We start from the raw sequence: 24363 nt of genomic DNA on the forward strand, positions 1-24363 counted from the left end.
AAATAAATAAAAACATCACCTTTTCCACTTACTGGAAATATAAAAAACAAAAATGTCTTCTTCCTACAAATACTATTAGGAAGAACTTGCTATTTTATGGATATTGACTTTGAACCATTGATTCCGTGTACAATCTCTAATAATTAGCTTGCTATTTCACATAAAGTGAGTTAATGACTTCAGTTCCATGTAAAAGGCCACTCTATTTCAAACCATAAAATGTTAAACATCAAAAATTAGTAATGTACATAAAACTGAATGCAACTCAGTTTTATTCAGATTTCTGTTAGGAAGCACATGCATACCATCAGCTCCCGTTAAATAAGCAGACATGTTAGACATGAGAACAGTGCATCTTCACTGCCGTGTTACCAGTCATTATAAATTACTTCAACAATACAAAAAGCGTCACAGTAATTATTACCAGAGCATATGTAAAATTATGTTGACCCCATTAAAAGAACATACCTTTTATTTTATTAATTCAAAGAACACTTTTTGTTAAGTAAAAGGTGTACTTTGAAAGAAATATGAGCAGTTTTAAGCAGCTTATTTAGGTTTACGAAATTGATTTCAGTACATGGTTGCTTACAAAAAGATTATGTAAATCATAATATTTTAGAGCTGAGAAGAAACTTGAAAAATCATCTAGTCCAATTCCCTCATTTTACAGAAAAAGTGACTTGCCTAAATTCACAAGCCCCTGTTTCCTGTTCCAGTCTTCACATTAACTTAAGATTCATTTCTTTGAATCATCTTGAACTATATTTTCTAATTTTCTCTTAACACTTTGAGGGAAATCAAGTTGGTTTAGATATGTAGTATATCTTCAAACAACTCCAGAAAAAAAATCAAGTAATCCCAAATAAGCTGAGTATATATCCAACAGTCAAATTTCACTAAAAATATGGTAGACATGAAAGCATTTAAATATGCAATTGACCATTAAATCAACATATCTTTTTTTTTCCTTTCATAACATTTAATATTTACTTTCACAGTACTGGCTTTTTTATTGAGTAGCATTACTTACATATATATTTGATCTTCCACTATGTCCTTCACTTTTTTATCTAGAAAATTGGCTTTTGATTTCACCAATATCTTGGTAAGAAAGTGAAGTTAAGCCACATACCTTCATCTCCTTAGAGGACTAACACTGTTTTACATTATTTGTAGATAGGTAATGTCACATAGAAAACAATTGACACTGCTTAAAATACCATTTTTAAAAGTTTAGCTATAAAAGGGTACATTTAAATTTTGAGCCCATAAGTTTAAATAAGATACAGTATGATAGACTCAGCTTGAAAATATTTAAGGTTTTTAAATGTAATTGCACCTAACATAAAGAACTAATTTTCTATTTGAAACTAATTTCCTCCAATATAAATGTTTAATATATTCAAAATTTATTTGGCTATCAAAAAAGGAAACATCTGTTTCTTCCAGAGTCTAGATTTATATAGAAATTTTAAAAAACATTTGGTTAAGGTATATATCAGGAATGATAATATCAAAATTTTGTTAGGATCTCATACAGTTGTTTAGGTTAAGATTAAAAAAAGAAAAGCTAGTCTCTTGACAATTATTCCATTCTACTGTAATTTGTAAACATCCAGACATTTTATATCTTACATACATCAATGCTTTAATGTCCACCCATTTTAATTAAAAGGCAACATGCATAAGTAATATAATAACGTGCTGCTAAGACCACCTTACCACATCATCTGCCAAAGTTTTTATTTGAATGTTCTATTAAAACCAAAGGAAACAAACAAAAAGAAGAAATACCAGTCAGACAAGAGAAATTCATTGATCAAACAATAAAATAATAATTGAATAATTCTTTTATTTTATCAACTGTAAACAGTCAAAAAGAATTAGAAAGTTCAAACATATAAATAATACATTATTTACAAAAGGAAAAAAACAACTTTTTAAAGATTTAAAAATAAAGGTTGGGGGGGTATCCATTTGTTTTTAAATAAGGCTCCCAAAGTCCTAAAGTCAGATCTGGATCAGATATCGCTACCACAGTGTTCAAATGTAAGAAAAGGGACAACAAAATCATCAGCCCTTGCAGGTTTTTTTGAAGTTTTGAAATGAGTAATCATGTTTTTAAGATACCAAAATTAAATAACATGGACAGTAAGAAAAATGTTACATTTAACAGTAGTAAAATATAATAAAACAGGTTGGTCTAAGAACTCAGTGTTCCATGTGATGGATATTTAAAGGATACCTTTATAAATATTCTAAATAAAATTGAACTTAGTGATTCTATTAATATACACCCATTTTTCAAAAACTCCCAACACTTTTTTTTTGCATGTGGTTTTCTAATACTGAGAATCATTGGAAATGGTTCATTCTAGTTAATAAAATATAGTGGTTAATAAAAACTACCATATAACATATATGGGCACTACTATTTCAATAATTAGAGTACAACAATACTAAAGTAATACCTGACAATTTAGTAATCTTCCATGACTCAGAAGATACTTCAAGACCTTACAATAACATACAAGTAGAGTTCTTATTATATTGTAAAATATGTTACAATGTCAATTAGGGCTGTGACCAGGAAAGAACCAGATTTTTTAAATTTATCTGTTAGGAATAGAATTTAACCCTTCTGCCACATCCTATACATTTATTTCTTACAATACAAGCTGAATAATGTTTATCAACTTGGTCATGCATGCTCATATCCCTTTGCACTAAGAAAAATATGGTCTTTTAACTAGTGGGGAGGATTCCATTATGATTTTTAAGTAAGTGAGAATTCCTTGGTCTTAGGATCTCAGGAAATTGTCTTCAAATACCACCAACCCAGTGCTGTTAAAGATCATCCTCCCCTAAATCAGCCGGGGCAAATACACTATTATATATTTAGCTCTTTTTCTGCTTTTAATCCATTGATTCCCTCAGGGAATCTAAACTTCTAATCTCTGTAGTACGTCTTCACCACATCCTGCTGACACAAACCCCAATCAATCTTTACTGCCTAGGAAACAGGGGGGATTATTTATATCGGAACTGAAGCCACTTTAAGAAAGATGAATTCACCCTATGACTCTCTCTCTACCAGGTATTTTCTCTCTAATTTTTCTCATGGGTTACAGAAAACTGTTTTGTGCACAATGACAAGCTTTGTGATTTCCTGTGACGCAAAATCAGAGAAAGAAATGGCACAGTATCAAAAATGCCTCAACTAACCCTGGGACCATCCGGATGTGTGCCTGTCCCCCTGGGTTTTTGAGACAGATGATACAATTCTTCAAGCAACTACTGCTTTCCTTGTCTTCCCTTCCTTTGGGGTTATAAAATCCAGGTTAGAAACACATCTATATCTCCAGAGCAAGAATGTAAATTAAGGGAAAATATGACTTGCTTTAGTCAAATTCTCTAAGATAAGGTACACATGTTTCTAAAATGCTTCAAATTTGTATCTCAATTGTATACATGTTGACAGTTCAATCATGGGAGACAGACACAAGAAAAAAGAATTGCTAGTAATATTTCTAACTGGTCTTGTGGAAACAGACTTAAATCTTCTTCTCTCCCTCCTATTGCTCTCTTTTTTGGAATTAACATATTAAACTACACAGTACGAAGTTAGAGACTATTAGAGTTGTATGGAATTTGAGATAATCTGGTCAAAGCCTCTCATTTTACAAATAAGAGGGTAACATTTGTTAGTGGTTCTACCTGCATTCCATTTGTCTGGGTTTAAGACTTCAATGTCAATTTGGTCTCCCCATTCTCCTTCATTCCCAATAGTCAAGCAGTTGTCCAGTCCCATGATAATCTTTCTGCAGTCCGCAAAAATATGGCTCAAGTCATCATCAGCGCTAACCTAGATTTCTGTAGTAACCTTCTGTCTCCCCGTTTCCATCTTTGCTCTCCTACAGTTAATTTTGAACACAGCACAAAAAGTGATACTATGAAAAGTGAAGTTATATCATGTCACTCCTTGGCTCAAAACTTTCCAAGGGCTCTGTGTTTTCCCTCCTAATACAAGTCAAAGTTGTTACAACGGCCTACAAGGCCCTATTGATCTGCACACTCTCCATACCCCTCGGACCTCATCTCCTACTACTCTCTTCATTTACCCACCTCCAGTCACACTGATCCCCTCATTGCTCCCCAGTAAGGCAATAAGCCACATGCACTGGCTCTTCCCTCTCCTGGAAGGCTCTTTTCCACTGTCCATATGGCTTATTCCCTCATTCCCCCCTTTCAAGGTTTTGCTCAGTGAAGCCTATTCTGTCCATCCTATTTCAAATGGAAAACATCTGCCTCTTCCACATATTCCTGCACTCCTGACCTGCTTTAACATGCTCCACTTTTCCTTTTTTTCAATAGAATTTAGCACAGTCTAACATAGTCTATAATTTATTATTATTATCTTGGTCTGTTTTTCCCACTAAAAATGTGAGCTCCACAGGACAGGGATTGTTGTCTATCTGGTTTAGGGATGTACCCCTAATGCCTAAAGCAGTGTTTGACACATTGAAACTCAATAAAGACTATGAATGACTATCACACTCCCATTCATAAATATTCAATGCCTGCAGACCTACAGAATAAAGACAAATATCCTCAATATGGCATTCAAAGCCCTGTATGACTCAGCCCTAGGCTACCTTCCACTTCTTCCCTCATGACCCCTGTGCTACAGAAAACAAAAGTTGAAATCCTGTTCACAATGCATATACCATTTGTGCCCCCACTGCTCCCTCTGACCTAGAATGTCCATTTTGCTAGATACTCTATTTCTAGGGCTCTCCTTGACTTTAGAGTTTTAGTTGTTGATAAACCAAATGTGGACACCCTGGTCAGAAATAATACCAGAGAAGGATTGTGCTGTTTATTTATTTATCTATTTATTTATTTATTTTGGAGGCAGGGTCTTGCTCTGTTGTCCAAGCTAGAGTGCAATGGTCAATGGTGTCATCATAGCTCACTGCAGCCTCCAACTCCTGGGCTCAAGCGATCCTCCTGCCTCAGCCTCCCAAGTAGCTGGGACTATAGGCACCTATCACAATGCTCCATGATGCCCAGCTAATTTTTTCTACTTTTTGTAGAGACAGGGTCTCACTCTTGCTCAGGCTGGTCTTGAACTCCTGGCCTTAAGCAATCCTCCCGCCTCAGCCTCCCAAAGTGCTACAATAACAGGAGTGAGCCACTGCACCTGGCCTGTTTATTTCATTCTTAAAGAATTTTTTAAGCTGGGCATGGTGGTACATGCCTGTAGTCTCAGATACTTGCAGACTGAGGTGGGAGGATCGCTTGAGCCCAGGAGTTCAAGGTTGCAGTGAGCTATGATCAGGCCACTGCACTTCAGCCTGAGCAACAGAGCAAGATCATATCTCAAAAACAAACAAAAAATAATAATTATTTGTTTCCTAACAGACATCTTCAAGAATGATAGAGTGCTCCAAGGCACATAGGAAATTATACTCATATAAAAAATTATCCCAATTACTTGTATAGAGAATAATAAAGAAAAACACTGCTTCTGATTTCTTGATTTATAAATTTCATTCAACTAGTGTTTATCCTATATAATTGTGCACATTTAATCTAATATAGATATTTTCTCATAGATTTCCCTCATGTAAAAATCTGCTTTCATAAATATCCCATTTAACAAATATGATAACATTATTTAGAACTCTACAACTGTTCAGAAAAAAAGTCTATTGAAAAGGAACATCTTTTTTTTTTTTCTTTGAGATAGGATCTCGCTCTGTCACCCGGGCTAGAGTGTAACAGCCTCATCGTATCTCAAACTCCTGGACTCAAGCAATCCTCCTGCCTCAGCCTCCTGAGTAGCTGAGACTACCTACGTGGGCCACGATGCTCGGCCAATTTTTCTATTTTTTGTAGAGATGGGGTCTCCCTCTTGCTCAGGCTGGTCTAGAGCTCCTAGCCTCAAGCAATCCTCCCACCTCACCCTGCCAAAGTGCTAGGATTATAAATATAAGCCACTGTGCCCTGCCTTGAAAAGAAAAATCTTTAAGCAGATATGAAGAGGTTGAGTTTCAGAAGAGGTGATTTTTGGCCACTGTACATTAAAAACGCATTGAAATAATTGTATAAATTATAATTAAATGTTCTGCTATACAAAAGAAATGATTTCTGCCACATAATTGTCTTTATATATTAATTAAAAAAGAAAGGTACAAAAAGACTTGAGAATAACAACAAAAACAACACCCAAAAGAAAAGAGTTCAGAGAACCATAAAGAGCTGTGTTTTGATAAGATTAAATCACAGTAATTTTTATGTGAACTGACCTTTAAAACACATTTGAAAATGGTTGTACAGTATTAGAATACATTTTCATTTATAATGATGCTCTTCAGAAACACATTCTCAAATTTGATCTGAATGTAATTTATATAGATGGGTGCATCTCTCTTTCACACTACATACAAGTAAACACATCTGGATTTTACTCCTGTGTATAAGCTACAGAGCTACTATGGAGTTAAAACAATAAAAAAACAAGAAACAAAAATGACCCTCCAAAAAATCTTATTAGAGTCACACCCCTGAATTAAAAGCACCGATTAAAGTCATTTTAGTAAGTTTTTATTATGCAAATCTAATGATAATAGTCATTACAATGAGGGTATATTGCACCAATAAGTATAGTGACCATATATTTTCATTAAAATCAACTCCGGAAAAGCAATAAGATTGTGCATTAGTCAAGCAATCAGAGTTTATTAAACTTCATTTATGATCATCTATATTAAATATAACTTAGTACAGTATTATATGAGTATTGTATAATTATAAAAGTATCATGCCAGAGTCTCAACCCCTTAAGAATAAGAGAAATGGCTGCCTTACTTATAAACTCTAATGCTGAAGTTCTGATTGCAATGCAACAGTCATTATTGTAAGAAAATTAAGTTTTAATTTTCTCAATCAGGCAGAAATTAACAAAAACAGCAAGATGTAAAGATTCAACTCTCTTCAACTCTCTTATGGCTAATGTTACATGGTAATACAATGTTTTATAAACATTGTGCAATTACTCTAGTAGCACAGAATTTGGACAACTAAATTGCATATAATTCGAAAGTCTCACTACCAACTCAAAAACTTATTGAACACTATTTGACTATTTTTCTTCTCTTTTAAAGAAAATGAATAGGCCGGGCATGGCGGCTCATGCCTGTAATCCTAGCACTCTGGGAGGCAGAGGTCGAAGGATGGCTTGAGGTCAGGAGTTCAAGACCAGCCTGAGCAAGAGCGAGACCCCATCTCTACCAAAAACAGAAAAAATTAGCCAGGCATCATGGGGCATTGTGGTGCATGCCTACAGTCCCAGCCACTCAGGAGGCTGAGGCAGGAGGATCCCTTGAGCCCAGGAGTTGGAGGCTGCAGTGAGCTATGATCGTGCCACTGTACTCCACTCTATTTGGGGCAACAAAGCGAGACTCTTGTCTCAAAAAAAAAAAAAGGAAAATAAAATAAAACGAGTAAGTTGGCCATTATAAAAATTATGTGCGCAGCTTTAAGTCTCTTGCTCTTCAAGAAGGGCAGAGACAAGAGGACGCAGAAAACCACCCTCAATTCAATTGAACAAATATTTGAGCATCTACTATGCACCATTGTATTTCTAGTGTTGAGCACTAGAAATACAATGGTAAACAAGGTAAACATGCTCTCTTCCTTTATGGAGGTTACAGTCTAGCTGAAGATCAGAGGAATGAAATAACAATTACAATATAAATATTCTGAGAGCTCTGATAAGGTAGTACCCTATTACAACTTCCATGTATTTTCCAAGTGAGAAAGGACCTCGAGGAAGGCAATCAACATCAACCACAGATCCAGGGTTTGATTTCTCTGGACAACATCGCTGCCCCATACCTATTCAGATCAGCAGCAGTCACAGAGGGAAGTAGTTAGTGCTATTCAAGGGCCTGTCTTCCAAGTTTTCAAATCCTGTACTCACCGTGAACTTTAAAAACCAGTAAGACCAATCAAGACAATTCAAGGCCATTCAATCACCTGATAACCAAGCTGAACACTCTGTTCAAGTATTCATAAACTTTATTATAAGGAATTTTTTGTTAGTTGAGTACCAAGAAAGCTATCTATAATCTGATTTTTAGAACTGAGCTCAATGTAGAGGTTTGATTCTTTTGGAGGTGAAGGGACAACTTCCCCTCCTCAAATTAATGAGAAAAGCTATGCAAATTTTATTACCATGCACACAGGGAGAATCACAGAATTATTGCCCAATATCCCAATGAGAATCAAATACTTATATATCTTCATTTTAGAGGGGAAGGGGGAGATAAGGAATATAGGTAATTCTGTTGGGGGACAATAAATGATTACTAGGGAGGATGAATAGATACTTGGGAGAATGAATGGGGGGGACAGATAGATTTGTAAATCATTCTCTTCGGAAGTTCTTCTTTCCAGCAACAGAAATTGAGGTAATAGGGAGGAACGACAATCGTTCTTCTTGATGAGTCCCTCTGGTCTTTATGGAGATAGAGGGAAAACCCCTTCGAATGCCTGTTGATTTCTAAGGGCCTTTAATTTAAAATACTCTATACCAAGGAGTCATATCTTGGGGTGAAATTTTCTGTACTCTTTCAATTCTAAGATGACCTTTTGGAAAACAAATTTTGGCTTTTATACCCATAGAACTATTTACTGTCTGTATTTAAAATTACTCCAAAACATTCTTTCATCTCCTTTCTAACAGTAAGGGTCATTTTCAGACACCCACACGTCATCTTAGGCACTGCAGTCCTCTATCGCCATTAGCACTTAGGCACAGATGTTAGATCAATTGGTGGTGTGCTAGGCACTGGGGATTTAAAGAGATATGTATGACCCCGCCCTTGAAGCTGAAAAGCCTAGTAGTTGAGAAGATGAAGTTACAGACATTAAGCTCAATTCTCCACCTTACTTTGGTATTGTTAACATCTAAAACTGTCCATTTCATCATTTTAGTAGAGCAATACTTTTATATTTTTGTGACCATAAGCACACCATCTCAGAAGTACTGTCAAATCAAAAGCCTCAAATTTTAACCCACCAGAGTTCTTTGCTATTACAAATCAAAATTCGTTCCACCATTTTTATCACAAGAAAAAATTCCTTTTGGGATTTTCTTCTCAAGATGCTCTTTCAATATATAAAGAACAAAATGTTTATCTGTAAGAGATCAAATATGACATCACAGTATTAGGGCCTCAGTTTTCTTCATGAAGCAAGACTATGTTATTTTACTGGATAAGATAAATCTGGTATAACAAGATATACTCAATCTTAAATGAATTGTCTTGCCATAAACTTCAATCCTGGACTGCCAGGAGGGGTGACTATAATACAGGAATCCAGGAGTCTCGTCTGTGTAACAAGCATGATCAGCTTCAGGACTAAGGGCAAATGGTTCTAAAAATGTATGTTTGCTGCTTAGGTCTTAAAAAAAGTTCACAGTAATGAATTGGAGGAAGTCACTTAGTACTCGAATTAAGCAAAAACAATTGCAGGAATAATTCAGCTTTTTAAGAGTAGTAGCTTCTTCTGTAAATATAGAAAGAATGTTTGTTTGCTTTGTATTAAACCATTTCAAATGGGAAAAAAATGTTAGGACATGAAATTTCTGTCTTAGTCTATGAATAAAAAGCAACAGAAATGAAAAAGAAAGCTAGCATTACACAAACGTAAATGTTTCAAAACCTAGCATGTACTTTGTACATAAGATACCTTTAGATCAATGAGTTAGCCAAGTAAGCTCAATATTTAATAAATTTCCACTTTCTCTGTTTTAAAAAAAGACAAATTTCTCAATCAAACATTAATCAAGCACCCATTATAAGCCCAGCACTTTATGGCACATAGAAGTTTAAGATATGATTCTCCCCTTAAGGAATTTACAATCTAACCAGGGAGTGAAAACTAACCACATAAAAGCAAATATATAATTAAATGCTAAACTATGAGGTTCTAAGGTATGTAGCTTCTCTTTCTCCCTAGGCACTCACATCTTCCTGTCTCATAATCTTCCAGCATTAATCACTATCTGAAATGATATTATATATTTATTTACTTGTTTGTGTTCTAGTTTCTAGAAAACAAGTTCCCTAACAGCAGAGACATTAACTTAGTCAATTGTTTTATTCACTTACAACAGTAGCTGGTATATAATATCTGCTCAAATATTTGATAAATTCATTTAAGTACAATAAGAATTCAGAGAAGAAACAGATAAATATAGCTTCATTGAGAAACTACAAAGAAGGGCGCCATAATTGAGGTGTAGGATTTGAATAGCCAGAAAGAGGGGAAGAGAAGTCAGACAAAAGAAGTAGCGTTAATGTTTTACTTCAGGGAAGTTGAGGAGAACAACCTTATGAACCAAATGGTTCAAGTAGAAGGGTGGAATTTTGAATATGTAGGGTGGAATAGAGACATTCTTGAAAACCACGAGGTATAGCCTAGATGAAATCTGACCACCACTGGGGGTCCTTATGATTTTCTGATTCAGAAAGAGACATGAAGAAAGTGGTATTTTAGAAAGCTGACTTCAGGTGGCACATGTCCACAATGTTGTCTGAAACCTTTCAAGCCAGATGTGTTTTGGAATTCAGAATGTTCCATATTTTAGAAAGAATATGGTATGTGTACCATATTTTACAAATATACCCAGCAGGATCTGGGGTAACACGCTGACTCAAATGCATTCAAATTTAACAGTAAAACATAAATATTCTACAAAACTGAGGATAAATAAAGACTATACACAGCCTCAAGTAGGTTGGAGTTTGCAGCCAAATGGTAAGAGTGTGCTTTTGGAGCTTTCAGATTTTAGGATTTCAAGAAAGGGTTGTGGACCTGTAATATTCAGAATAGACTGGAGGAAAAAAAATCAAAGGCTAAAACGAATACTTGCAGAGGTCAACAAGTTTGGTCTCTTCTACCTAATTAACAGCTACCACTTACTGAGCATTTATTATGTGCCAGGCACTATACTAAGAGCTTTACATGCATTGCCTCATTTAAATCCTCACAATAATCCTACATACAGGAATTTACTGTCCCATTAGGAAATCAAGTTTTACAGTCATTAATTCATTTGCCTGAAATCATGAAGATAATAAATTACACAGTTGGGATTAACATTTAGGTCTGACTAGAACCCAATCTCTGAAACCTCTATCTACATTCTGAAATCTATGTGCTAGAGTATTGATCAGTATAACAACACTGGTTAGAACTCAAGTTCTTTTTCAATCTTGGCCTTTCCATGTGCTCTTTGCTCTGCTTAGAACATTTACCTTACCCGACCCAGCCCTCCTTTCTTCTTCATCTGGCCATCTCCTACTCATCCTTTCTGCTCTCGGCTAGGTTTACAGTTGGTCTGTGATAGTCTTCCATGGTTCCTGAACTTTCCCTTCTGCAACACATTCCAATTATCAAATTCCAATTACCTATCAATATCAGTCTTCCCTGCTATACTGTAAACTCAATGTAGTAAGGACTAGGTCTCTCTTGGTCCCCACTGTGTCCTCAGGTTTTTGCACTGCACTCAAACCTGTGATGATTGATGGAATTGGGGCTGGGAAGAGGAGAGAGACACACAGAGAGAGTGTGTATGTGATCCAGTTGTGAAATGATAAAAGCTTAGACTAGGATGGTAGCAACAAGAATAGAGAAGGCAGTTAGTGTATATAATTTTGTTTAAAATTACGTTTGTTATTGAAGCAATGTACCCAGACATATGATTGTTGTTTGTATTAAATAGAGTAATTTAAAAATCTGTTGTTATGATTACCATCTTTATAACACACAAATAACCTCTAAATGGCTATGATTATCACTCTGGAGATACTTCACCTCACAATGACTTGCCATGTACCTACTTCAAGTAGCTTTTACAAATAACCTCATCATTTAGTTTTCTGATGTAGCTACAAAATTAATCTGACAAAATGATTTACTCCTTTAAAAATTCAAGAGTATAAATCACTTAAAACTGAAAATTACACCTGAGTTATAAATAAGGTATTATTATAACATACTTTTTTACAGGAAAAATACATAAAAGCCAGCCAATGATTAAAGTTAATTTCACTATTAGTTCTGTTAACTGATATTCTTCAATTTGCAAACAATCCCCGATTCAGGAATGGGTTGTGTCTAAAAGTTTATTTGTACAGCAGTTATTTAGCTCTTGGAACACAGGTATCCAAAGGTGTAACTCAAAAAATGGTTTCCAAAGTGAAAGTAGACAACCCTTTCCACACAGAAAACAAAAACAGCTTATTTGGACTGGCACAGGAAGAATTTTTAAAAGAACGAAATATTATAATAAATACTTAAAACTTAAAAGCTTAAGCAAAATATGATTACATGGTAGACAAAACGATTTTAATTTTCAGAAAACTTAAAAAGGGTTTTTGACCGAATTTAGTATTAACAAAAAATTTATATTTTGTAAACTTCACTTTCCCCCAGTGGGCTTCAGATTCTGTGCTGAGTAGTGATAACTCTGTTAAGAGTTTCTGTCCCATAGTGTTCCCTAGTTTTTTACTTAGTTTTAATTTGGATAAAGGATTTTTTCCTGAAGGTAGTGACAGAAATTCTGTCAAAATAATAAATAAAGAACACATTGCAGGAAAATATCATTTATGCCACTGTGTTTTACAAATACTACCATAATGAAATAATAGCTTTAATTCTTTGACTTTATAATTTTAGGCAAAGCAACAATTGTATTATTAGTGTTGATTCTGACAGACCTCAAATTTCTTCTACTCTGTGTTTCTCACAATGGACTCTCCACATATTTGAATAACTGAAATGAAATAAGAGCTGCAAATAAATCAACAACTATACTTAGCCCTGGAAGCCTCGTGTGTAATGTGTAATCACTGTATCAGTTACAATAGAAAAAAGATGAGCTGTAGATCCTTTTGCCTGAAAACTTACAGGCAACACAAGAACTAACCTTTATAATGACCTTACACATGTACAGGTGAAAGCAAATGATTCAAATTTTCTTTTCTTCTTTTTTTATTAATAGCATGAATCACAAAAATTTTTCAGTCTGAAGATTTTGATATAGAAAATATATCTTTTCTTCCTTTTCACCTAGATATTAAGACAACAGTGGTGTGTCATATACATCAATATATAGATCACAGTTTGCGTAAAGCCAGAAAATATGAAGTGGCTATTAACCTTTCCTATTATTCTTTGACTTTGCTGGCGCCAACAAAGATTTCCAACCCTCAATTTCAAGCCCTTTCATAGGGGCTCCTGAAAACCAGTGACATATTTTACATCTCTGCATTTAATACTCTAGCCATGTTAAACCTGCCAATAACACTCAGTATGTATGAGAGGTGCTCTCTGATAAAACAAAGAAAGTCTGACATATGCAGGAGAAATTTAAGAAGTTCTAAACTTACTTTAATAGTGTTCATTCAAGTTCCTATCTTCCTCCCTGCTGAGTAATTTGGTTTTATAAACAGTTTGGCCAATTAGGGATTAGGAAGGTTGAACTTAAATGTTACTATGTAACTGACAGAATGATTTATAGTCAGTAGATTACTGAAATACAAATATAGATGTACTTAAACATTGACAGAGTTTCTCTTACTGTGTTGTCATAAGTTCTAGCCCCAAATTGCCAGCACCAGAATCATAGCCAAGCTTTTTTTTTTAACAAAATTACAAAATTGACTTCTCTCCAAATACCATTCTATTTGCTGATAATGTTATAATTATTTCAAAAGAAATGACCTATTTAATGGCCATAATCAATACTATTGACGTTTTCAACATACATAGGCCCTTTACAGCCCTGATCCAACATACACAGTTAATTCTGCCACTACATTTTCCTATAGAAACAAAGTTCTCAATGATGGTTGAATTCCCAAGTCACCCTTAAAAATCTTATTTAATCTATAATATACCTTAAGATCCATACTGGTGGTAGTATTCCACCTCCATCCTCCTTTGAAACACTTTCTGTAGAAAATATGCATTCAAACTTGGGGTATAAAAAACTTGGTTATTCCTTTCTTATAGGCAGGACTGGCTGCACTAGCAATAGTGACAGAAGAGAGACAACAGGCCACTTGTTTCACGGTAAGAGTTCAGAGAGTAATGCAAGAGAAGACATCACTCTTGATGAAACTCCTTGGGTGTCTTAACTGAGAAAAAAAAATCGTCCTTGTATCTAAATCCTTTCATAAGGACTGCCTCTAGAGTACATAGAGTGAATTTGTTCAAGAACTTAAGTACAAACTTGATCCACCAAGTTGAAAGGTCTTTCCATTTTCAGACATTCACTGGGCTCTGAATATCTCAAATTTTACAAACCATACATAAGCTCAACCCTCTTTGTTCAGCTTTAAGTAGTGATCATTTATTTTAGGAAGGCACCAGAATGACCTCTTCCCTCTCTATTAACACCATAATAGAATGTGCTAAGACAAGCATTTTTCTTTTACATGAAGTGTAGAAATGAGACTATATGAAGATTCAAAGCTATAGATGTTGACTGAACATGAACATGTAACCCACAGACATTGAAGGGGTGACAGAGTTTTAAAATTCAATAAGTTATAAAGCACAGTGTCAGTTGCCAGTAGCCAATAAGATAGAGTGCTTTCCTGAGCTACAGTATGCCTTTAAGAACCTGGAAACAAAAGTGGTATTTTTTTTATTACTCCTAAGGTCTTAGTTCAAATTTTGATTATAGCACTTATCACAGTAACAATTTCCCACAAGAGAGCATGAATTTCCTCAAGTAGGGACTGGGTCTTATATAGTTTTGGATATATTACATAAATGGGTTAAAGATGGCCTCTACCTGTTATGTAGGTATTATTATTATTACCCTCATTTTACTGATTAGGAAACCAAGGCACAGAGAGATTAAACAAAACCATTTTATATAATATTCTCTGATCTATATGCAACACCATGGTGCCAGCCAAGAATATACTTTCACAAGGTAAATAGCAAACATAGTACTATGGTATGGTATGACCCCTCATAATACAGACAGAACCACCTAAACATATTCGATAGTTCCCTTGGTTGAAAACAAATGAAAGTTTTTGACCTCACACCTTGTATCATTTACATAGTTTACTTTCAGAATTTCAGCAAGAGATATAGAGCACAAAGGTCATATGCCTTCCAGATCACTTCACACGAACTTAGCTTGCATAACTTAGCTTGTGTATAAAAGATGTTGAATTTATTTTCTGACACAAACCTTGCGTTCATTAGTCAGCACTTGACTAGCCAACTATAAAATACTAAATAATCAATAAGCAACAAATGCACTCTCATGAGCATATACCAGAAGATTCTCCCATAATATCTGCATTTAAAATATATAGAAGGAAAATGTCATGAAATAAATGCTAATGATCTCTATAAGATGAATTTTCAGCTTGGATTTGCATTAAAAATATTTATTCTACTTATTTAAATTTCACAACAAGAAAATTAGGTACTCCAAATCATACATAATAAATCTTAAAACAAACATAAAAACCTTCCCAGTTTCTGCTTTCATCTACCTAAATTTAGTTCTAGCAACATACAAAATGAGTGTATTAACTTAATCCCTCAAGGACTTGATGATTTCAACATAAACTCTGGAGAAAGCAACAATGAAGAATTCATTCTCTTTGACCTAGCTTTGTCAAACAGAAGCTTCCCTTGAGTTACAGCAAGAAGGTAGAACCAAACAGTCTTACTAAATGGAATCAGGAGGGAGAAAAATAGTATAAAAATGAGGTCATGTGTATAAATAGGCTACTAAAAAGTTTCCTAGTCTCTACAACTCATATGTTTTAATTAAATCATTATAGAGTAGAGTTTTGGGGGGAGGGGGAGAAACTAGAACTGAAAACAAATCAGAAAGGATTGCTTCAGAAATATCCATTTGTAACGAGTGGTTTGTGGCAAGCCCTCTAGAAGTACATTTATCACAAGTGAAATCTGTCAAATTGATGGGAAGTTTTCTGCCAAAATCCATGTTGATATGACCATCCAGCACAAATGGAACATTTGTTCTTACTGAACAAGTGACTTGGATTTTCTTGGGCTTCTCTTCTCGCTGCCAGCATGACCGATGAGAATGTTCTAGCCTAAGGAATACACAAAATTATCCTAATAACCTCAAACTATATTATGTATTTAAAGTATTCTAATAAGGTTTTAGCTGCATTTTTACAATAATCAAGGATGAAAATATCTTAAACATTGTAAGACAAGGTAAAACCTACATGGCTGCTTACTGGAGAGAGACTGAGAAGTATGTTTTCAGTCTCTTTAAGTGTAAGTGATAAACTATAAAGTTCTTGTTAGCACCGAAATTCTATTTCTGTGCTATATTTCTAATAAAAATACAATATGTGCTTGACCTAGAGACTTTGATATGCAAACCCAAAGGATGGAATTTTGACCAAGGCTGGGGAGAGTTTTGTAATAAACAACAGGAAAGGAAAAGATATGTCACATGACCAAAGAAAGAACAGTTAAGAGGATAAGTGTTTGGAAACTGGGAGAGGCTGTATGTTCACAGTTTTTACAAACGAACCAAGTTCAGTAAAGGAAAGAATTGCCAAATAACTATTGAGCAAAATAAAGGGAGACTGCCAGAATGAGGTTAAGATGTTGCTGAGTAAGCGATTTTGACCTGAATCCATGAGATTATACCTGGAGTCTAAGCCAGAAAGTTGGAAAAGCTCTATTAACACTCAGCCAAGATTGACCAGGTGCTCAGGGGGGAGGGGTGAAGGAGAAAAAAAGAGTCATAAAAAATCTCAATCACTTTAATTAGCTATGTCAAACTGGTTTTTTTTGTTTGTTTGTTTTCTTATGAGTCTAGGATTTCCAAAGGAGCTCAGGAAATTTCACCCCAAAATACGACTCCTTGGTATAAAGAATATTTTGAATTAAAGGCCCTACCAGATAAAAAGGCATTGGAAGGGGCTTTCTCTCTATCTGCATAACAGGACTGACTGATCAAAAGATCAAAAAGAACAATGGAATTCCCTTCCTCTCCCAGTTATATCAATACATTGCAGAAGGCAACCAGACCTGGCCCAAATCATTTAAAACATAATACCTGTCTTCTCAGGTTAATTTACAAGTCAGTCTATAATCCCCCATCCACTCATCCTCCCTAGCAACTGTTTATTACTGCTCATCTCCCCCTCACCTCCAAAAGGACAGGTATAAAAACATCCGAACTTCATTGGGATATTGAGTAATCACTCTGTGATTCTCCCCATGCCCACAGTAAATAAACCTTTCTCTTATTAATCTGCCTTAACTGTGAGTTGATCTTTCAGCAAACTTTAGGGGAAAGGGCAAGTTTCCCCTCGCCCCCACACCACTCTTGCCAGACTTACCATCTGGCCTGAAACAACCAAAAAATCCAGATGTAAATATTTCAAAAAACAGTTTTCCAGACACTGGACATGAGGCAACGAAGACAGTGATCTTTGAAAATGATAAACAAATAAGATGAGCCCTCTGATTGCCCAGCATACTGCCTTGAGAGAGTTTCTAGACCATACTTTAGAAAGAGGAAATCCACGCAGAGCTCTGCCGACACCCTGCATTGAGGAGTTGATAAGCAGATCAGGCTGCTAAGAGTTCACAAGACATAGTGCTAGAAAGGAGAGGGCCACACAGAGAAAGCACTCAGGAGATCTGTGGAGGGTCCACCTTGAATATTTAGCAGAGTACTGATTGGCAGCTTTATGTAAGGAAACTACCTGAGGATGGGGAAAGAACCATCCAAGAGGCTGAGAGAGACAACACTACCGGGCACTCACACAGAGCCTTGAATAAAACCTGTTTCTACCAGCCACACTGGAAAACCTCAAAATTAATGAAGTATTGGGTAGAGCTCTCAGAATGCTTTTGCCTTACCAGCTGAGAATAATTAGTCCTAGACCAACCCTCACTCTGGCCTTGCCAAACAAATCTTAGAAGCAAGACCCCAAAGGATCAATCTGTTTCCAAATAACTTAACTGCATTCCAGAGCAAAGCTCTAGAATAATTATAGGTATGCAAAAATATCCAGTATCCAATAAGGTAAAATTCACAAAAATCTGGCACACAATCAAAGATTACCAGGCATGCAAAAAAGTAAGAGCATACAACCTGTAATGAAGTGAAAAGGAAAATCAATTAATCAAAACTGACCCATAACTGACACAAGTGTTAAAATTAGCAGACAAGGGCATTTAAAGCTATTTTAACTTTACTCCATATGTTGAAAGAATTAAGTAGAGATATGGAGGATATGAAAAACACCCAAATTGTACTTCTAGAGATGAAAATTACAACTTCTGAGCAGAAAAATTCACTGCATAGGATTAATTGCAAATTAGACATTGCAGAAAAAAAGATTAGTACACTTGAAGACACGCTGTAGAAACTTTCCAAAATGAAACAGAGAGAAAAAAGAAACAAATGAAAATGAAAAGAGCACCAGTGATATAGGGGAAAATTTCAAGTGACCAAAATACATGTGTAACTGAAGTCCCAAAGGAGAAGAGAGTGGAGGATAACAAATATTTAGTAATATAATGAGCAAAAACTTTACAGATTTTTTTAAAACTATAAACCCACTGATCCCAAAAGCCCAATGAACACCAGCACAGGAGATATGAAGAAAACTTCACAGAGGCATATCTTAGTCAAATTACTGAAGACTAGTGATAAGAGAAAATATTAAAAGCAGTTGGGGGTAGAGGGGAGGAAATATGTTATGTGAAAGGGTAGAAAAAATGCTAGCACTAGTCAAAATAAGATTAGAGTAGCTATATTAATATCAGGCAAAGTGAATTTCACAGCAAAAAATATTACCAGGGATAAAAAGGGTCCTTTCATGATAAAGGGGTCAATCGATCAGGAGGATATACAGTTCTAAACATTTATGCCTGTAATAACAGAGTTCCAAAATACATGAAACAGAAACCCATAGAATTACAAGGACCCAAACTCCTGGCCACAAGCAATCCTCCTGCCTCAGCCTCCCAAAGTGCTGGGATTACAGGCATGAGCCACTATGCCCAGCCAGAACTACAAGGAGAAACAGAAAAATCCCACAATTATAATCATACGCTGTCTCTGACATTTCGCCCATTTGATTAAATACAGAGCCAGTGCGGTAATACATAGGCATTCAATAATTGACAAAACAAGCAGACAGAAACATTAGGAATATGGAGGACTTGAGTAACACTCAACCCCAAAACAGAAGCATACATATTCTTCTCAAGTGCACAGGGTACATTTATCATAAAACAAAGTTTTAATAAATATAAAAGTATTCAGGTCCTACAAAGTATATTACCTGACCACAGCAGAATTACATTGGAAAGCAAAACCAAAAGATTTCTGGAAAATGCCCAAATATTTGGAAAATAAATAATACAATTCCAAATTAATGATGAGTCGACAAAGAAATCAAAAGAAAAATTAAAAAGTATTTTGAACTAAATGAAAACAAAATCACAACATATCAGAATTTGTGGGATGTCACAAAAGCAGTACTCAGGGGAGAAATTTATAACAATGAATGCCTGTATTATAAAATAAGAAAGTTCTCAAATCAATGACCTTAGCGGACACTTCAGGCAAGTGGAAAAAGAAGAGCAAATGAAACCCAAAGTAAGCAAAAGAAAAGAAATATTAAAAGTTAAAATGGGGCCAGGCAGGCGCAGTGGCTAATGCCTGTAAACCTACCTAGCATGTTGGGATGCTGAGGCGGGAGGATCACTTGAGTTCAGGAGTTCGAGACCAGCCTGAACAAGAGTGAGACCCCATCTCTACTAAAAAAAGAAAAATAGAAAAATTAGCCGGGCATGGTGGCGCATGCCTGTAGTCCCAGCTACTCGGGAGGCTGAGGCAGGAGGATCGCTTGAGCCCAGGAATTTGAACACTGCACTCTAGCCTCTAGCCAGGGTGACAGAGCAAGACTCTGTGTTAAAAAAAAAAAAAGGCATTTTAAGAAATGGTAGCAGCATCAGAACAAAATAAAAACAAAATCTCATCATCCAGAGTGACTACACTGAAAAGACAATGATTAAACATATTTGCAACATTTTGTGGGCTTATTCCTTTATAGCCTCAGTTTACCATCCATAATCTAAGATTCGTTAACACTATAGCCAAATAGGTTTTGGACCCTAACCAGATGACTGAAAGAGTTCTATGGGTTACCCAGTCCAGAGAAGAGGTACTCAAAGTACATAAAAGTGTTTAGGTTGTGCCTTTTGTTTTGGGGCAATATCACAAGACAAAAAAAAAATAAGCCCAAAGCAAAGACAATGAGGTATCCTATTCTCATACTATTACATCTCTATGTAATTATTTCTATGGTAAGACTCCTACTTTCATCTATGTTTAAACGCACATTGGATAGCAGTCACTCCCTCGAACCCTAATTCTTTCTCATCATTAATCAAACATGAAGAGACTTACTCTTAATTACATGTAAAATTTCTTGCAGAATACTCTAGTCTAAGTCATTGGAGCTTAAAATAGAAATAAAGATGAGGCCAAACATCACATTACATCTTGTGTGTGCCCCACTTAACTATGGCTAGGTAACTTCAATGATGACAGAGAATAAACCTTCACTGTCTAATCAATATTGCCACATTAAAGCATATATAATTCAGGCATAAGGAGTGAAGTATTACAAGTGTCCCTACAGTGTGACTTTCAATGATATTGACTCTATTAATAGCCTGCATATTCATATAGTCAATATTCATATAGTCAATAATTGTTGCCCTGAATTGAAAATCTTTGTTTTGAAGTTTACTGTTAAGTGTAAGGCTATTGTGTTGCATAAAAATGATCTGAAAAACAAAGAATGATCCGAATGAATGCCTTGCTGCCTAGATATTTTTTCTTCAGGTTGAAGAGTAATTAAATGATTATCAGAAATGAGCTGCATGCAAGTCTACACTAAGATTTAAATCATATATGTATTTTTTCCTTGCAATATACATTTATCCTATAAGAATGTAAGCAAAATTTTAGTATAGTAATTTTTTAAAGATACAGAACTTTCTACTATTTAACCATTCGTGGCCTTTAAGAGATGTCAAGAAATATTCCTTATTTAATAATACCACACTTTTCAAAGAGAGTTACCTAATATTTGCTAGGTCAATAACCATCACAAACTAATTCATTTGAAAATACACTATTTTTAATTACTTAAACATACACAAGTATGTGCACACACAGACAGACACACACAGAGAATATGAGGTTTGGACAACTTTTGTGTCTAGTCTCTTTTGATAGGAAGTTTCAAATGATTTTAGCTAGCTTTTCTGCTATCTTCCAGGTAAAATTTTTCAAGCAAAATAAACTTGCCAAATCAAAACAAAATTATGAATCACCATGAAAAAAGAGCATTTATGCAATTTACTGATTTATTTATTGACTCATTTATTTACTCATTTAATATATATTTAATAAATACTTGCTAAAATACCAGTCACTGTGCTAGGTGCTGGAGATAAAATGGTGAGCCAAAAATGAAACATGATCCACACTTTCATAGCTTACAAACTAGTGAGGAAGACAGACATTAAAGAATTGCACACCCAAACTTATGATAAGTGTTATGAAGGAGAGATAAATGTGTTATGAAAGCATATAAAGGTAGGAAAACACTGAATCAATGAGGTAATAAGAGATTACTGAGTTGAGGTCTTAAGGAAGAATATAGGTTAACTAGAAAAAAAGTGTAAGCTATAGGAACAGCCTGTGTAAATCCTTGATACAGCCATTTTGGAAGACAGTTTGGTAATTTCTTACAAAACTAAACATACTCCTACCGTACAATCCAGTAATAGCACCCATCTACCCAAATGAGTGAAAACTTATGTCCACACAAAAACCTGCACATGGATATTTATAGAAGCTTTATTCATAATTGCTAAAATTTGGAAGCAACCAAGATGTCCTTTAGTAAGTGAATGGATAAACAGTGGTACATCCAGACAATGGAATATTATGAAGTACTAAACAGAAATGAGCTATCCAGTCATAAAAAGATATGGAAGAACCTTTGATGCATATTCCTAAGTGAAAGAAGCCAATGTGAAAAGACCTATATACTGTACGATCTCAATTATATGACGTTCGGAAAAAGGCAAAACTATAGCAACGGTAAAAAGATTAGCGGTTGCCAGGGATAAGAGGGAGGGAGGAATGAATAGGTGGAGCACAGAGGATTTCTACAGCAGTGAAACTACTCTATATGATACTATAATGGTAGATTCATGTCATTACACATTTGTCCAAACTCATAGAATATACAACACCAAGAGTGAACCTAAAATAAACTATCGACTTTGGATGATAATGATGTGTTAATAGGTTCCTTGATTGTAACAAATGTTCCACTCAGGTGTGGGATTTTGATAGTGGGTAAAGCTGTGGGTGAGTTGAAGAGTAGAAGGTATAAGAGAACTCTGTGCTTTCTGCCCAATTTTGCTGTAAATCTAAAACTGCTGTAAAAAAAATAAAGTCGGTTTGGTTTTTTTTTTAATAAAATAAACACATACACATACACACATCCTTGAGGCAGGAGTTTAAGCTCAACACTATTGCAAAGACCACTGATTGCAAAAACTGAAGAAGACATGCCCTCAGGGTAAAGGAAAACTTTTTTTAAATTAAGAGAGAAGGTATGCAAGGAAAGAAGCTTAAATTCAGGCAGTGAGTTATTCCAGGCCCCCAGTATCATCTCCTTTCACGTGCATAAGCTTTGAAATATGTACTAGGATGTGCCATGTGTACCAAATTGCTTGTATGCACATGTACACATCTATGTACACACATCATTCTTCACAGTAGGTAGCCAGATCAATTCAAAGACAAATCATTAGTTGCATCAAATAGCATGACGAGATGGAGAATCATTAAAAATTGGGACTCCTACTCTCTCCCTTGCTTGGCAAATTCAAAAGAAGGGAGTGGGGAAGAGGGATAGTTAAAATGTTTACCAAACTTTAAGCTCCCTGCGAACCTTAGCCAGTATGTAGGAAAATAAAAAAGAACTTAAAAAAAAAGATACATGATCAGAAAGGCACCAACAGAGGATCTATGCACAAAATTTGCAAAAAATCTAGATGGACTTCAGATATTATTCTTCATAGTCTCAAATAAATTAGATCTGATTACGTAAAAAAAAAAAAGATCAAAGAAGGTATACTTTTAGACCAGAGAAACTAAAATTAGTGATAGCCGTATTGTGATGATAAGGATGAGGTGGTGAAGGCAGAGTGGTGTGAGATTAATCCTCTTCTTTCATGGCAGGAAGTCATAGATAATATCTAAAATAGATAAGGTAATACACAGCAGTATAAGCATATTATTTAGAGATAAGGAGAAAACTGCCAGACAAAACAATTAAAAGAGTTTAAAGGGGGATTGTCATTGGTGATCAATACTACAGATTGGAAGGGGTGGGGCATGAGATGTTACTTTTTAATGACAAGCCCTTCTGAACCCCTAACTTTAATCATGTACGTATGGTACTTTGATAAAAATAAAGATCTTTTTAAGAAAAAAATTATAAAAGGAGGAAGTAGAAACCAAGCTGGTCAGAGCTCTAGAAAGAAAAGACGAAAAACTCATAAATAAAATCTGCAAAAGAAAGAACAATAAAGAGAATAAAACAACTGAAAAATAACATTAGGGACATGGTTGGTAGGCTTGAAGAAGTCAAATGAACACAATTGGAAAGCACGAAATATGATGATTATAGAGAAGAAGACAGATATGGAACACAAAGGGAAGCCAGCACAATGAAGTGATGTGGCCAAATCCATAGAGGAGTTAAGATTAGAACACAACTCCACCTTTTTACAACATCTTTGTAATAAGTCTGCTTAGCTAGTTGAGTTCAATATTCTAAGAATTCAATACCTAGTCAGATAATCACTTTAGTTTGTCAAGGATATCACCCATTTAGAAGTTTGGGATTTTTTTACTTTGTTTTATTTTACTACAGAAAGTACACCTTGATTATGTGCAAGAACAGAAAATGTTAGCAAATACTATGACATTTGAATGGACTGTTGCACCTAAAAACTAATCTAGATAAACACAGCAATAGTAGAGCTAAAAGTAAGCAAGTTATTTCTGAAAGTGAAAAAAAAGTAAAGACAGCTTTTCAAAAATGAGATACATTCTTTAACTCATATGCTATCTCTAGAATATTTCCCCCATTTGAGTAAATATACAGCCAGCATGGCAACACATAGACATTCAATGATTTT

At 35.1% G+C, this 24363-nt stretch overlaps 1 protein-coding gene across 1 annotated transcript in view; it reads right to left on the reverse strand.

The window, feature by feature from the left end:
* DIAPH2 (diaphanous-related formin 2) overlaps window positions 1-24363 on the reverse strand; it is a 914924-nt gene that overhangs the window by 867226 nt on the left and 23335 nt on the right. The window contains exon 2 of the mRNA XM_012650030.1: window positions 1726-1758. Within this exon, the coding sequence (XP_012505484.1) occupies window positions 1726-1758 (33 nt within the window). The remainder of the gene's footprint in view (window positions 1-1725; window positions 1759-24363) is intronic.

The sequence above is a fragment of the Propithecus coquereli genome, unplaced genomic scaffold (assembly GCF_000956105.1).
Source record: "Propithecus coquereli isolate 6110/MARCELLA unplaced genomic scaffold, Pcoq_1.0 Scaffold31, whole genome shotgun sequence".
NCBI lineage: Eukaryota > Metazoa > Chordata > Mammalia > Primates > Indriidae > Propithecus > Propithecus coquereli.